At 40.5% G+C, this 15,376-nt stretch overlaps 1 protein-coding gene across 1 annotated transcript; it reads right to left on the bottom strand.

Moving 5' to 3' along the window:
- Window positions 1-1,351: 1,351 nt before the first annotated feature.
- On the bottom strand, window positions 1,352-14,407 carry atp5f1b (ATP synthase F1 subunit beta). Its single transcript, XM_068035172.1, has 10 exons — window positions 14,259-14,407; window positions 9,629-9,811; window positions 9,281-9,455; window positions 6,003-6,124; window positions 5,337-5,521; window positions 4,261-4,419; window positions 4,037-4,159; window positions 3,665-3,877; window positions 1,685-1,886; window positions 1,352-1,592 (listed from the first exon to the last, which is right to left on the bottom strand). The coding sequence occupies exons 1-10, from the start codon at window positions 14,362-14,364 to the stop codon at window positions 1,495-1,497; spliced, it is 1,566 nt and encodes a 521-aa protein (XP_067891273.1). The 5' UTR covers window positions 14,365-14,407; the 3' UTR covers window positions 1,352-1,494.
- Between the last annotated feature and the right edge of the window lie 969 nt (window positions 14,408-15,376).

Below are 15,376 nucleotides of genomic sequence, written 5' to 3'. Positions count from 1 at the left end.
AATGTAACTGCTGCCAAAAATGGAGACAATACTATTGATAGAGGGTGGGGAAACTAAACAAAGTCCTTGTATGCATAGTATGGATTTCCAAGAGTTAGGTTTTATTCCAGATAATGCAATATATGCTAGATGCACAAAAAGTTTTAATTGGGTAATATGTTCTATCCAACAGCTTTCCATTTATTATGGATCTGCAGATGTAATGCATTTAGACTCCACTACCTTCATTCCACACATTGTAGCAGCTTTCTCAAAAGATACTCTTCCATTTCAAGGCCCATCAACTGCAATGATTCAGCATACAGTAGTACACTGGTGTTTACAGTGGGGACAGTAGTGGTAATTTATACTAGCAATCAGAGGCCTGAACAAATGCTCTGGAGACAAGTTCAAATCCCACCATGGCAGCTGGGGGAATTTAAATTCAGTTAATTAATAAATCTGGAATAAAATGCTGATCTTAATTATCACTAAACTGCTGATTAGTGAGCCAGATGGCTCACTAATGTACTTCATGGGAAGAAATCTGCCAGCCTTACCTGGTCTAGTCTACATGCAACTCCAGACCCACAATGTGGGTCATTCTAAATTGCCCTCTGAAATGATCCAGCAAACCACTCAGTTGTAGGTATCACACCACCTGCTTGTGGGCAATAAACTCTGGCCTTGCCAGCAATGGACAAATTTAAAAAAGACCTGTTCCATCTCTGGGTCAGCAAAAACAGTGTAAATGATATCTTGCACACCTCAAACTGGATCTCACCCAAAACCTGTTCCCAAATCCTAACCCATTCCTATTCAGCCATAACCTGTGCTTGCTGACCTACATTGACTCCTGACCTGGCAATAATAGATTTTAAAATTTTCATCCTAGTTTTCAAATTCCTCCATGGTCTTGCCCCTCCCCATCTCCAAACTCCTCTAACCCTTAGACTTCCGCTCATCCCAATTCTGGCCTCAATCTGATTTAAAATCACTCTGCCATTAACAACTATGTCTTCAGCTGCCTTGGTCCCAAACTCAAATTCACTATCTTTCAAAGATGGTCCATAAAAAACTTAATCTCTGACCAATCACTTGGAATACAAAAAAGTTACTTATGCAATGGTCATTTAGAGCTCTGAAAATAAAAGGTCCTACTCAAAGTTTAGACCATTGAAATCATAAATCAGCTATCCACTAAAATTTGCCAACATTTGTTGAAACCGATCCACCCTTGCAATAGAATTTCTTGCATTTAACCACCATAACTTTAAAATATTGTAGTTGTCAAATTTATAGCTGTTATATGGTGCAATTATACACTTTAAAAAAAGATTCAATATTGGTAACAAAATTTCACCAGGACATGTTTTGTATGTAGATTCAGAGAACTTTTATTTTTCATCTTCTGAAGTAGAAACATTAAATATCTTGATCTTTTATCATGAAGACATATTGAAAGATATTTCATACAAGGTACAATACAACCAGCCACTTCCACTTGTTAGAATGTTAAGAATGTTCTTCAGCCAACTTCTGAGCCTTAGCAACTGCTTCTTCAATAGGACCCACCATGTAGAAGGATTGTTCGGGTAAGTGGTCATATTCACCTGCAAAAAAGGTGAAGGAAAAGTGAGAATTTGACAACCTGAAAATACATTAAATAAATCTATATACAAGAGAGAGAGTTACAAGAACTTGCCTTGAAGAATCATCTGAAATCCCTTGATTGTCTCCTTGAGAGGCACCAACTTTCCAAGATGACCAGTGAACACCTCAGCAACTTGGAAAGGCTGGGATAGGAAACGCTGGATCTTACGAGCACGAGCCACAGTCAGCCTGTCTTCTTCTGACAGTTCATCCATACCCAGGATGGCAATGATATCTTGCAAAGACTTGTAGTCCTAAAAATAAAATGGAGCTTTAGTCTAACTATGTAAATGAAAGCAGAGAAAGAAATAGCTCCATCATTTGGTCACAAAATTGGATAGGAAATATACATTGTATCTAAAAAGTAAGTTTTAGTGCCACAAAGAATCCAGATGAAAGTCTAAAAAAAAACTTAGTCTACAAGTCACTATTTATTACACTGAAAGTCAACTGAAAATTTAAAACAAATCAGACTCCAGATGTGTGAAAAAAATTATAGGCTACAAATGGTAGCAAATTCTGAACAGAAGATAACCATAAATACCTTAGGTGTTTAAATGATAGTGTTGAACCAGTCAATGCCAGATAATTCAGATGTAAAATCTATTGCTCATTCAAGTATTAATCCAAGGTAAAATTAGAAATCTAAAAGCTAGTTCAAGGGCAATAAATGCTGGCATAGCCAGCAACACCTGCATCCTGTGAAAAAGAAAATTTGCTGGAGATATTTTGAGGAAAATGAAAGATTCTAGATCAGACTTTAGCTATACAACAGAAGTGATACCTTCTCAGGTTTACAACCAACTAGACAGTGAAAGTGTAGAGTCAAACAGAAAATCTTAATACAAAAGTAGAAACTTAAATTTGCTACAGTCCACAACCTTCTTTCACAAACTCATTTCACTTTTCCTATCCTTTAGCACTACAAAGTTAACTTAAATTTAACGGTTTGCCTTTAGAATCAATTGTACTGTTCTTTGCAGTTTACATGTTGCAGCTTACAGATGCCAATTTAGATAGAGTGATTATTTTATTGGTAGATGAAGTAGATGCCTTGTGAATATCCATTTCCTTGCAAACAAGCCATCTCCATCTAGACAAGGTCACTACCATCCAGACCCAAGGCTAGTTCACACATTTGCACTCACTGGAAATTCCATCTTTGCAGCAACATGGTTGTCAAGCCCAATCTTTATTTATCTCACCACCCACCTCAAACTCCTTTTAGGAGTCATTATCTTTCACTAACCTCCTACCTCACCCCTCAAGGTTCTGATCACACAACAGGCCCAGCTTGATTTTGAAAACTAATTTGACCACTTAAATGTCTCCAGATCAGAAATTGGGATCTTGGAAGCTGAAGGAAATCCCAATTTCCATTTCTCTACTTCAATATCAGAATTTAGTTTCTGCCCTACCCACATAAGTTGCACAGAATTAGAGGATTTGTCTCCAATTCAGGTCATCTGCACCCATACAACTTTATACTCTTAACATGGAATGAGGTTTCACACATTAACTCAATACCCAGCTTTACCCTTTTTATCACAGTAAATTTTCCAACTGTCCAAACTACCTGACGTCAGTGAACCAAAATTTCTTGCAGTTTAGCAATGGAAAGTCTCAAACAGTCCTGTTCTACCCTGTCAGAAAATCTAGGCCACAATCCAAATCTCTCCAAGATACCCATTCAATCAACATGGAACTTTGGCATCCTGCTCAGTCCCAAGAGAATCTTCAAAGCCTACATTCAATCATGTCTTTCTTTACATCTCAAGTACCCATCTTTGTCCCTACTGCTCTGCTTCAATTCATATCCCTTTCACCTTTAGACTTTATAAAGGCTTTTGTCTGGTTTCCTGAGTGCTCAACAGATTAAAATTGTCATATAATCCACTGGTGATTCATCTTTCAACCCATGGATTTCAAAAATACAAGCTGTTAGCTATTTAGGTCATACATTCTTAGTTGCCATTTCTACCATAAACTTGTCAAGTTGAGATCTCATTTCCTCAAAGAAAAACATACAAACCTGTAGAATCTTTTGTACACCACGAGCAACATCATAGTGTTCCTGCCCTACAATGTTGGGGTCCATAATACGAGAAGTAGAATCTAGTGGGTCTACAGCTGGATATATACCCAACTCAGCAATTGCACGTGACAGTACAGTTGTGGCATCCAAGTGGGCAAAAGTAGTAGCAGGTGCAGGGTCAGTCAAATCATCAGCTGGCACATAGATAGCCTGAAAAAAAAAAAATTCAGTATAAAGCATTAATATAAAACATCTTTACAAAACCATCTAACTACTTTTTGTTTCATCACATTTAGGAAAATGAATGTCACTTTGGCACCATAATTGGGCAATTTAAAAAAAAATCAAGTGAACATTAGTTTCAGTTACCTGCACAGATGTAATTGATCCTTTCTTTGTGGTGGTGATTCGCTCTTGCATGGTACCCATGTCAGTTGCCAGAGTTGGCTGATAACCTACTGCAGAAGGAATACGTCCAAGCAGAGCAGACACCTTAAGGAAAGGATAATGGAGAGTGTTGGACTATTTGTCCAAAGTACAACGGTCATGAAGCTGCTGCACTCAAATGTACCTATAATTAGAAACAAGCTTACCTCTGAACCAGCCTGCGTGAACCTAAAAATGTTGTCAATGAACAGCAGCACGTCTTGGCCTTCCTGATCACGGAAGTATTCAGCAACAGTTAGTCCAGTCAGTGCCACTCTAGCACGGGCACCAGGTGGCTCATTCATCTGACCATATACCAGTGCGACCTAAGAGGAGAGATTGAAATTAAGTCAGGGCATAGGTGCCTATAACAATCATGTAGATTTTTTGGTTCTGAATTTTTTGTAACAGTAGACTTCAGTACCTAATTAGTTTTACAGCACAGGAAAAGGCCATTCTTTCCACTTTACTTCATCTCACCACCCCCAAATACATCTATTCCTTTCTTCATGTATTTTAGCTTCCCCTTAAATGCATAATGCTACTCACCTCAACCACCTCACATGGTAATGAATTCTACATTCCTCACTATTTGAGTAAAGCTCCTCCTGAATTCTGTATTGGATTTAACCTTACATTTATGGGACTAATTTTGGACTCTAAGATCATGGCAGAAGTTTTACTACTTGAATCACTATTTTGAATATCTAAAACCTCTCAATGCATTGTGACCCTTTTCCAACCTCACTCGCTTTCCAACTATGTACATTTCAAACAAAAGCAGAATACTGCAGATTCTGGAAATCTGAAACAAACAAATGCTGGAAATACTCTAGTCAGAGCATCTGTGGACACAAACAGGAGCTAAATTGATGACTTGTCAGAAGTGGAAAAAGTTGGGATTTAACAGGTTTTAAGCAACTAGAGACAAAAAAAGAAAAAAAAAAAAGGACTGTTGTAGGATGGAAGGCAGGAGATTAAGTGACAAAGGAATGACATAAGGCAAATGTAGATGGCACTGGGACAATTAATGAAAAAAGATACATCCAGAGGAAATACAAGTGGGAATAGCAGAATCAACAGCAGCCACCACCCACCTCCCCCCCACCCCTGAAAAAAGTGGGAGTAGAGGTTATGATCTGAAATGGTTAAAATGTTGAGTCCAGAAAAGTGCACATAAATGCACTTTACATTTTCACTGTTCTGACTAAAAAACCTAAACTACATAACATTTAACACTTACCTTTGAGGTTGTATCTTTCAGATTGATGACACCAGACTCAATCATCTCATGGTATAAATCATTGCCCTCACGGGTGCGCTCTCCTACTCCAGCAAACACAGAGTAGCCACCATGGGCCTTGGCAACATTGTTAATAAGTTCCATGATCAGTACAGTCTTACCTACACCAGCACCGCCAAAGAGACCTAAGCAGACACAAGTAGTAAGCTTTAGCCTATATTTACCATTGATTTGCATCAAAATGCAAGCCAGAGTCATTTGCCTTGGTTGGAGTTACCAATTTTAAAATTTTGATTCAAAACCAATGTAAAACACTTGTAACCTAGTTAGCGGTTTCAGAAATCTACACTTTGGATTCATACTTCGCAGCAGCACTTAACATTGCATACAGTAGTAAAGCTGTGTAACTTCAAATAAGCCACAAGCCTCAATTACACATGGTTGGCACAAACAGTTTTACAATCAACAACCTTAATTAAAAAGGCAGCAATTTATAGTGCATTTGTCCCAGTGGTGTAAATGCATGGAATTAATCATACCACCCTTATATTGGAGTAAAAAAAATTGGTTTTATTGAAGCAGCACTAGCTTAAAAATCAACATTTTGACCAATGATTAATTTAGCTTCAGTTCAATAATTTAGGTTTAGTTTTTGATCACACTTACCAATTTTGCCACCCTTGGCATAAGGAGCCAATAGATCTACAACTTTGATGCCAGTCACCAAGATCTCTTGCTCAACACTCATCTCCACAAATTCAGGAGCTTCAGCATGAATTGCAGAATGTCTAGGTGTGAATGAAAGCATGCATTGAATCAAAAGTAGCATATAAACTACAACAAACCATGAGTTAATGCCAACTTAAGGATTCATCCAAAGTGGTCACTTAACTTTACCAATTCAAATTAAAAACGCTTCTCTATTTTAATTACAAGTTTGAGCAAGTTGTGCTTGTTGTCCTGATCGAGATTTCAGTTTAAAGTGCAAGTCAGCCATGGTAGGGAATTATTGATTTGAAACTAGATGGAAAATGACATTGCAGCTGCTGTATGTAGTTTTATATTCTTCGCACTATGGATAGTTAGAGGTTTGTAATTCCCATTCTCTGATGTGTAACTGTTGTGCAAAGAGGTCACCACACAAGAATTATACTGCAGTGTGCACTCTTGTCAGCCAGGATAGTTTTGTACAGATATAGGCTTCCATTTCCTTCCTAAATGAATTTCAGAAGTAGCAGCATTGGTTTTCTCACCAAAGTATCCATGCTATCCAGTAGACTAGCAATTTTTAAACCTGGCTTCACAAAATGAGTGAGGGCCAAGCAATGGAGAACAGCACCATAGAGCAGTTCAACTCAGCTGACATTAGTGCATTTGGGGAGTCAGAGCAAGGTTTCATCTCATGTTACACAAACACTGGGTATTGATGCAAAAACACAACACTAACTTAAACCAGAAGAAATCCCACATTAAAAGCCAGTGATCCAAGATCACTAGTCATAAGGAACAAAATAAGCCATCCAGTTAAGCACATGCATAATCTTCAAGAAATGTGCACAAATCAGAGTTGCATGAATGCTGTACTGCACAAAAACTTGCAATGTAGTCAAAGGGTTTGCTTTGTATTCTTTCATGGATGAGAGAATCACTGGCATTATTGCCCATCCCCAATTGCAATTGAGGTGGTTGTGAATTGCCTTCCTGAACCATAGCAGTTCATGTGGTGTAGATGCACCCACAGTGCTGTTAGTAAGATAGTTCCAGGATTGTGACCCAGTGACAGTGAAGAACAGCGATATAGTTTCAAGTCAGGATGGTGCGACTTGGAGGGGAACTTCCAGATGGTTGTATTCCCCATGCGTCGGCTGCCCTTGCCCTGTGCAGTGGTAGTCGAGTGTTTGGAATGTGCTCATGAAGGAGCATTGGGAAGTTTCTGCAGTGCATCTTGTATATGATACATGCTGCCGCCACTGTATGCTGGTGGTGGAGGGAGTGAATGTTTAAGGTGGTGTATGGGGTGTCAATTAAGGAGGCTTTGTCCTGCATAATGTCAAGCTTCTGAGTATTGTTGAAACAGCACTCGTCCAGACAAGGGGCTAACACTCCTGACTTGTGCCTTGTAGATAGTGGGAAGGCTTTGGGGAGTCAGGCGAGCTATTCACCACAGAATTCCCAGCCTCTGACCTGCTCTTGTAATCACTATTTATCTGGCTGATCCAGTTAAGTTTTTGGTCAATGGTAATCCCCAGGATGCTGATTAAGATTCAGTGATGGTAATGCCATTGAATGTCAAGGGGAGATATTTAGATTCTCTTGTTGGAGGCAGTTATTGCCTGGCACTTGCGTGGCATGAATGTTGCTTGCCACTCATCAGCCCAAACCTGAATATTGTCCAGGCATTGCTGCGTATGAAGAGACTGCTTCAGTATCTGAAGAGTTGCAAACTATACTGAAAACTGCAATCGTGAGCAAACATCTCCACTTCCTCCCTCCCTAAGGCTAGGTCACTGATGAAGCAACTGATGGTTGGGCCTAGGACACTACCTTGAACCCCTGGAATGTCCTGGGGTGGAGATGATTGGCCTCCAACAACTGGAACCATCTTCCTTTGTGCTAGGTATGACTCCAACCAGTGAAAAGTTGTCCCCTCCAAAACCATGGGAACTGAACATGAACTAGAAGCACCTAGTTCAGACATTCAATTTGACTTGCTTCAGCAACTTGGATTTAAAAACATGGTTTCTTGTTCTTTTCCAGAGATGGTGATCCAGTGTTGCAGGAGCTTTTGATGGAAAAAAAATCACCTCCTTACATTTCTATTTGTAGGGTTGGTCATCACCAAGGTCATAAAACCATCTTCTGTAACCAAGCTTGTCAAAGCAGATCAACTTATGCCAATGAGACCAATTTTCAGCAGGCTAGCAAGTCTGAAAGATGAGGACTTGAGAAAGGTGGAACTACAAGTTGACCATTTCAGAACTTGTCAGATACATGATTTGTTCAATTATATAAGATGTTAATTCAAAGTATTTTCTGCATTTGCTTCAATTATCCTATGGTACAGCCAAAATTCTCAATGCAAGCTCAGTTTCTATATCTGTCTCAATGAAATATGAATCCAGTCAATGAAATACATGTTGTAATCCAAGCCAGGATAGACAGAATTAAAAAGCCTCCATTCCAACTCTCAACATCCAGTGATCAAAAATGGGAAATGCATGACAGTTATTTGTGAAGGTCAATATTAGAACTAGCTAGAGTGGTTCCTCCCTGGATTTAGCATTTGTAGAACACTATGGGCTGGATTTTACTGCCACTCCCCACCACCCCCACCCAATGCCTTCGGATCTCTGTTCAGGGAACCAAGGTGGAACACTGGTGGGGAGCGGGAGTAGGGGTCAAGTGTTTTTGATTGGTTTAGAGGGTGGTAGGAAGGGGTAAAGTTCATAGTTTATGAAATTTGGGGGGTTGTGGGGGAGGAGAGAAAAAGGAGATGGTTGTGAGCACAAGGTTGATGGTCATTGGAGGTAAGTGGGAAGGGGTTGGGACAGCTAATTTTTTTATACTCATGTTTCTTTAAAAATTTTAATTAAACTGAAGGGCTGGAAGCCCTTAAAATTGGTTTAGGTGCCTGACGTGGTTGCCAGGGACTGACTGCCAGTCCACATCATCTTGGGGGGCAGTCGCTGCAGCCATGTAAACGAGCTGCCATGTTTAACATCACAGCAGCTCCATGGAGTAAAGCCCAAGCATGCAAGCCGCCATCTTTGAAGCTCACCGCCAAGCTCGTAAAATACAGCCCTATATTTCTTTTCTAAAAAATATCTGGTCAAATGAAAGCCATAGAATGGGAAGGCATACCTAATACTTGGTCTCCTCAAATCTACAAAAGCACTTTTGAAAATTGTGCAAGCTAACTTTACTCTAAATAGCATCCCACTTACTGTTTAGTGGTGATTGGTCCCCTCTCATCAATGGGTGCACCAATGACATTCATGATTCTGCCAAGAGTTTCTGGCCCAACTGGAATCCTGATAGGAGCACCTGTATCCAGAACTTCCTGCCCACGGACCAACCCTTCAGTACCATCCATAGCAATTGTACGTACAGTGCTCTCACCTAGAGATTGAAGTTTTAGTTAGTCTCAGCCATAGGAAAAAAGTTTAAACTGAAATCTTTACATTTCTCAGATATTAGTTTATCTACAGACATTTCAGAAGAACGAAAGTCTTTTTGATGTCTCATCACTGAATTCTCATCTGAAACCAAGGTTAAAATCAAGCTGCACTCACCAAGATGCTGGGCAACCTCCAGCACAAGCCTACTCTCACGACCGGTCACATCTAGAGCATTCAGGATTGGGGGAAGCCCCACATCAAACTGGACATCCACAACAGCACCAATGACTGCAACAATTCGACCTTTCGCCATACCTTGCTTGGCAGAAGGATTTGCTTGAGCGACATAATTTCGCCCTGCAATGGGAAAATATACAGGTAAAAAAAAAAATCTGAAAACTTCAGGCATCTATTCTAGGAATATTCATTTCAGTAGTAGCCCATCTTCTGGATTATGGGAAGGGTCATGAAATCTTAATTTTGAAGTTTCAAATGTGAGCATCAGTTTATTCTTCTACTTAAAGATGGTATCCATATTCATCGTAAAAGCCCCAAACTGAACTTCAGAATGGTTACAACTGCCTAAAAGGCTCAATTTAATGACTAGATTAAAAACACATCACAATCATGAAATACTCAATCCACTTTGCCCCATTAACATGCCTTAACTTCATGTTTAAAGCTCCCTATGATCAACTACACCTAATATAAGTTTCAAAGTAACAGCTTCTACAGCAGCATTGTAAATTGCATTCTGGTTTCTGAACAAGACTGGCAAAATCAATTTGTGTTACAGGTTTCTGCCACTAGGAATTAGGATGAGACAGACCAAATTTATCTGCAAAGCTTAGTTGCAGTCTAGGACTGGATATGAATCCAAGACTGCAAGGGCTGTCAGTACACTAACACTGCATGCACGATTTAAACTGGCAATATTTTGAGCATCAGATTTCACACAGGCTTCATCAAAAGGTACGCATAGAAACAATGCAGATAAGGAGAGAAAAACAAATTATATACCCATTAGTCTACGTGTTATGGGGAAGTTATTGGAATCTAGAATTAAGGAGAGCGACTTGAGAAATTTGAGTTGATTAGTGAGCCAACATGGATTTATAAATGGTAGGTTATGTCTAACAAACCTAAATTGAATTTTGAGGAAGTAACAGTAGTAGTTGACAAGGGAATGTCTCTGGATATAGCTTATATGGACTTAGACATTTGTTCAATAAGGTCCCACACAAGAGATTTAACTAAAATTAAAGCCCATGGAATTGAAGGGGAGTCAGTGGACGTGGTATACTAGGGTTTTCAAAAGGCCTTTGATAAAGTCCCCCACAGGAGATTGGTTAGCAAAATTAAAGCACATGGGATAGGCAGTAATATACTGGCGTGGATTAAAGATTGGATAACAAGCAGAAAACAGTAGGAATAAACGGGTCATTCTCGCATTGGCAGGCAGTGACAAGTTGGGCACTGCAGAGACCAGTACTTGGGCCCCAGCTGTACACAATATATATCAATGATTTGGATATGGGAATCAAATATAGTACTTCCAAGTTCGCAGATGACACAAAACTAGGTGGGAATGTGTGTTGTGAGGAAGATGCAAAGTGCTTCAAGGGGATTTGGAAAGACTTAATGAGTAGGCAAGAACTTGGCAGATGGAATATAATGCGGAAAAAAGTGTTATCCACTTTGGTAGGAGGAATAGATGTGCAAAGTATTTCTTAAATGGTAAGAGATTAGAAAGTGCAGATGTACAAGGACTTGGGTGTCCTGGTCAATAAATCACCGAAAGCTAACATCCAGGTGCAGCAAGCAATTAAAAAGGCTAATGGTATGTTAGCCTTTAATCGCAAGAGAATGAGTACAGGAGTCTTGCTTCAATTGTACAGAACCTTGGTTGGACCACACTAGGAGTACTGTGTCCAATTTTGGTCCCCTTATCTTAGGAAGGGGATTATTGCCTTGAAGGGAGTGCAAGGAAAGTTCACCAGACTTATTCCCGGGATGGCGGAACTGTCCTATTGAGAGATTGGGGAAACTGGGCCTGTATGCTCTAGAGTTTCGAAGAATGAGAGATGATCTCATTGAAACCAACAAAATACTTGGAGATAGACAGGGTAGATGCAGCTAAGATGTTCCCCCAGTTGGTGAGTCTAGAACCAGGGGACACAAGTTCAAAATAAGGGGGAAGCCACTTAGGACACAGAAGAGGAGAAATTTCTTTCCTCAAAGGGTTGAGAATCTTTTGAATTCTCTACCCCAGAGGGCTATGGAAGCTCAGTCAGAGTACATTTAAAGCAGAGATTGACAGATTTCTAAATACAAATGCCATAAGGGGATGAGGATAGTGTGGGGAAAAGGCATTGAAGTGGATGATCAGCTATCATACTGAATGGCAGGGCAGGCTCCATTGCCTACTCTTGCTCCTATGTTCCTATTGAACTGGTTAGGAGTTGCTTAGGTAGTAGACGATCAGGATGATGGATAGCTACTCAAATTGGAAGAGATGAGTTGCATTCCACAAGGATCTGTTCCATGTCCTTCATTATTCATTCTTTGATAAGGATTGACAATATAATAGCATAAACAGGAGCATAAAATGACAGACTGAGATTGAGTGGGCAAAATCATGGCAGATGGATTTCAATGCAGGGAAGGGTCTCCCAATTTAGACCAAAAAAAAAGTTCAAGCATCTTTCTTTTATGATAAAAACAGCACTCCAAAGAGTTTTTGGGGTTTATGTAAATAAGTCACTAAAATGTAGTTGTCATGTCCAAAAATCAAAGAGGCTCATAGAATATTAGCCTTTATAACTAAATAGAACATAAAAAAAGGAGGCACTTTTACTACAGCTGTACAAAGCCATGGTTAAACTGCATCTGAAGTACTAGAGGACAGGTGAGCTTGCCTTGGAAGAAGTGCATTTTCACCAGAATGTTACCTGGGTTTCAAAAGTTAGATTACAAGGTGCAATTACATAAACTAAGCTTTCATTGCCTGGATTATAGATGGTCAAGGAGCGATTTAAAAAAAAAAAGAGGTTTTTTAGGAATTGGAAAGAAATTGATATGGTAGTTAGAAAAACTTTTTTTGTCTGGTGAGATAATCTAAGACAAGGGGGCATAACCCTAAAAATCAGCACCTAGGCCATTTAGGAGAGAAATTAGGAAACACTTCTTGTAAAGGGTAGAAGTGTAAAACTCTTCACAAAGAGTAGATGCTAGCTTAATTTGAGATGCAAAAATCTAAGAATAGAGAGCCATGGCAGGTGGGATGTAGATCCACCACAATCTCATTGAATGGTGAACAGGCTCACTGGATGAATGGCCTATTCCTACTATTTTAGCCACAATTATAAAGGTACATTTTATGCAATACAGGTAAATTTGCTTTACACATTTACTGGTGAAAACATTGCCATTTATTTCACTGTATTGCAGTTCTGCCATAAATCAGTCATTTTTAGGGACTTTTGACTTTAGAATGATACAGGACAGGAGGCCATTCAGCCCATTGTGCCTCTGATATAACTATCCAATTAATCTCACTCCCTGCTCTTGTCCCATAGCCCTCTTTTGTTCCTGCTTGCATGATGTGCCCTATTTAGCTACTAGTTATTGGTTGGGCTTGGTTTCTTCTGCTCTCCTGGAACAGTTTGCCAAGTTGATAATGAAGTCAGTTCCCCTCTCCATACAAAGCAGCTAATGTTTCCATGGTGTCCAACATTTTCACATTACACAATTTAGCAAATAATCAAGGGTGCTGTACTGTACCCACAATACTCAACACTTGCACTCTCTTTCTTACACTTTGATTACCATTGCCCTCAAGATACAAATAAGGTTGAAGTACAGGGGCAGCACAGTGGTTAGCACCGCAGCCTCACAGCTCCAGCGACCCAGGTTCAATTCTGGGTACTGCCTGTGTGGAGTTTGCAAGTTCTCCCTGTGTCTGCGTGGGTTTCCTCCGGGTGCTCCGGTTTCCTCCCACATGCCAAAGACTTGCAGGTTGATAGGTAAATTGGCCATTATAAATTGCCCCTAATATAGGTAGGTGGTAGGGAAATATAGGGACAGGTGGGGATGTGGTAGCAATATGAAATTAGTGTAGGGTTAGTATAAATGGGTGGTTGATGGTCGGCACAGACTCGGTGGGCCGAAGGGACTGTTTCAGTGCTGTATCTCTAAACTAAACACATACACCGCGAGTTTCAGCCCAACAATGGCGCCTGTTACTCTCATTAAATATATAACTTGCTACTTGCAGCAAGGGCAAACTACAGATACAGAAAACAGCTTGAACGTACATTGGTGCAGTGGAACTAGGCTAAAGATTGTGCAGAACTGCGGATTAACCTTCAAGGTGAAAGGCCCAAACTAGAGAGGTGACGTTGAAGGGCATCCAGGAAGCCAATACAGCATGTGTAGAAAAAAAAGTACACAAGCGGGTCCTAACAAACGGAACATCCAACGCCTCCCAGCGACTGAACCAGGATTAATTTCCTCCACCCAAAGCCGCTGATGTACGAGGGAAAAAAGCAGCAACTCCAGCCCGCTAGGCCTCAGGCCTGAGCCTGCAGAACAGATGAGGTCAAAACGACCATGGTTCCCAATGACCGTGCCTGCTGCCTGCCCCCAGGTCGGCTCAGTGAAGCGACTTCAGCGGGAGGGAAGGGGAGCGGTTCGGATAAGGAAATGCCCAGGCCTACATATGGCGGTTTTGCCACTCGGCGCCAACAGGAAATTCAGCGCAAATGCGAACATCGAACCGAAGCACCCCATTCGGAATACCTACGTGAATAAAGTGCACAGGGTGCACCCGTCACCGGCTGTATGGGGTTAACTACAGGCCGGAGCGCCTGCACCACGCCCCTACTGCACCGTCCAACAGCTCCCAACATGGCGAACGGTAATGTGGACAAGGACAAGTGTGAGGCAGCAGTCTTATATATAGACAGCGAGCGCGCATGTCTGCAAGCGGCGCGCCCAGCATTGTGGGGCATGTTGTCCGTTTAACAGACATCCGCATAGAGAGTGCGGCAAGGTAAACTACAACTCCCATAATATTACGCGGCTACGGGCTATGTGATAGTTATTTGCTCTCGCGACAGCTTGAAAGACTATACTATCTATGCAAGTTGTCAGGATGCTAAGCTTCAAACAGGAGGGAGTGCGTCTAAAAACAATTTAGCTGTTTTATGTAAAAGCAGAAAGTGCTGGAAATACTCAGCAGGTTTGGTAGCATCTGTGGAAAGAGAAACAGACCTTTGTTCACAGACCTGAAGCATTAACTCTGTTTGTCTCTCCACAAATGCTGACTGATCTGCTGTGTATTGCCAGCACTTTCTGCTTTTATTTCAAATTGCCAGCATCCACAGTTTTTTTAAATTATCCATTATTAACCATTTTATGGTTTATGGCAATTTTGAGCAAGAAGGTTGTGGGTTAAAATATCACTTCTAGTACTTCAAGTAGACAGCCATTTCTGTATCGTGAAATGTTAAATCAAGGTCCCGCCTCTCCTCTCAGGTGGACGTTAAAGATCTCATTACACTATAGGAAGAGTAGAGGAGATATCGCAGATTTGTGGCCAACATTTAATCTGAGCCAATACTTAATACAGATGATCTGGTCATTTATTTCATTGCTGTGTGTGCTATCTTGCTGTGCATAAATAGGTTTCCAACATTATAGTGGCTACACTTAAAACGTACTTAATTGGTTGTATGGTGCTTTGTAGATGTCCTGAGGACATGAATGGCACGATCTTTGTATCTGTCTCATTATTCTTTATCATGCTTGGCTCTATGTTTCCTGCACTTCTCTTTGCCTCCCTGGTCTCTCTTATACTGCCAAATGTTGCTTGTTTTCATGCAATCAATATACTGCTAATCAACTGCAGCTGGTTAGGAA

This window comes from Heterodontus francisci, chromosome 7 (assembly GCF_036365525.1).
Source record: "Heterodontus francisci isolate sHetFra1 chromosome 7, sHetFra1.hap1, whole genome shotgun sequence".
Classification (NCBI taxonomy): domain Eukaryota; kingdom Metazoa; phylum Chordata; class Chondrichthyes; order Heterodontiformes; family Heterodontidae; genus Heterodontus; species Heterodontus francisci.
Note: the sequence above shows the minus strand (reverse complement) of the source record. Positions and strands in the feature narration are given on the sequence as shown.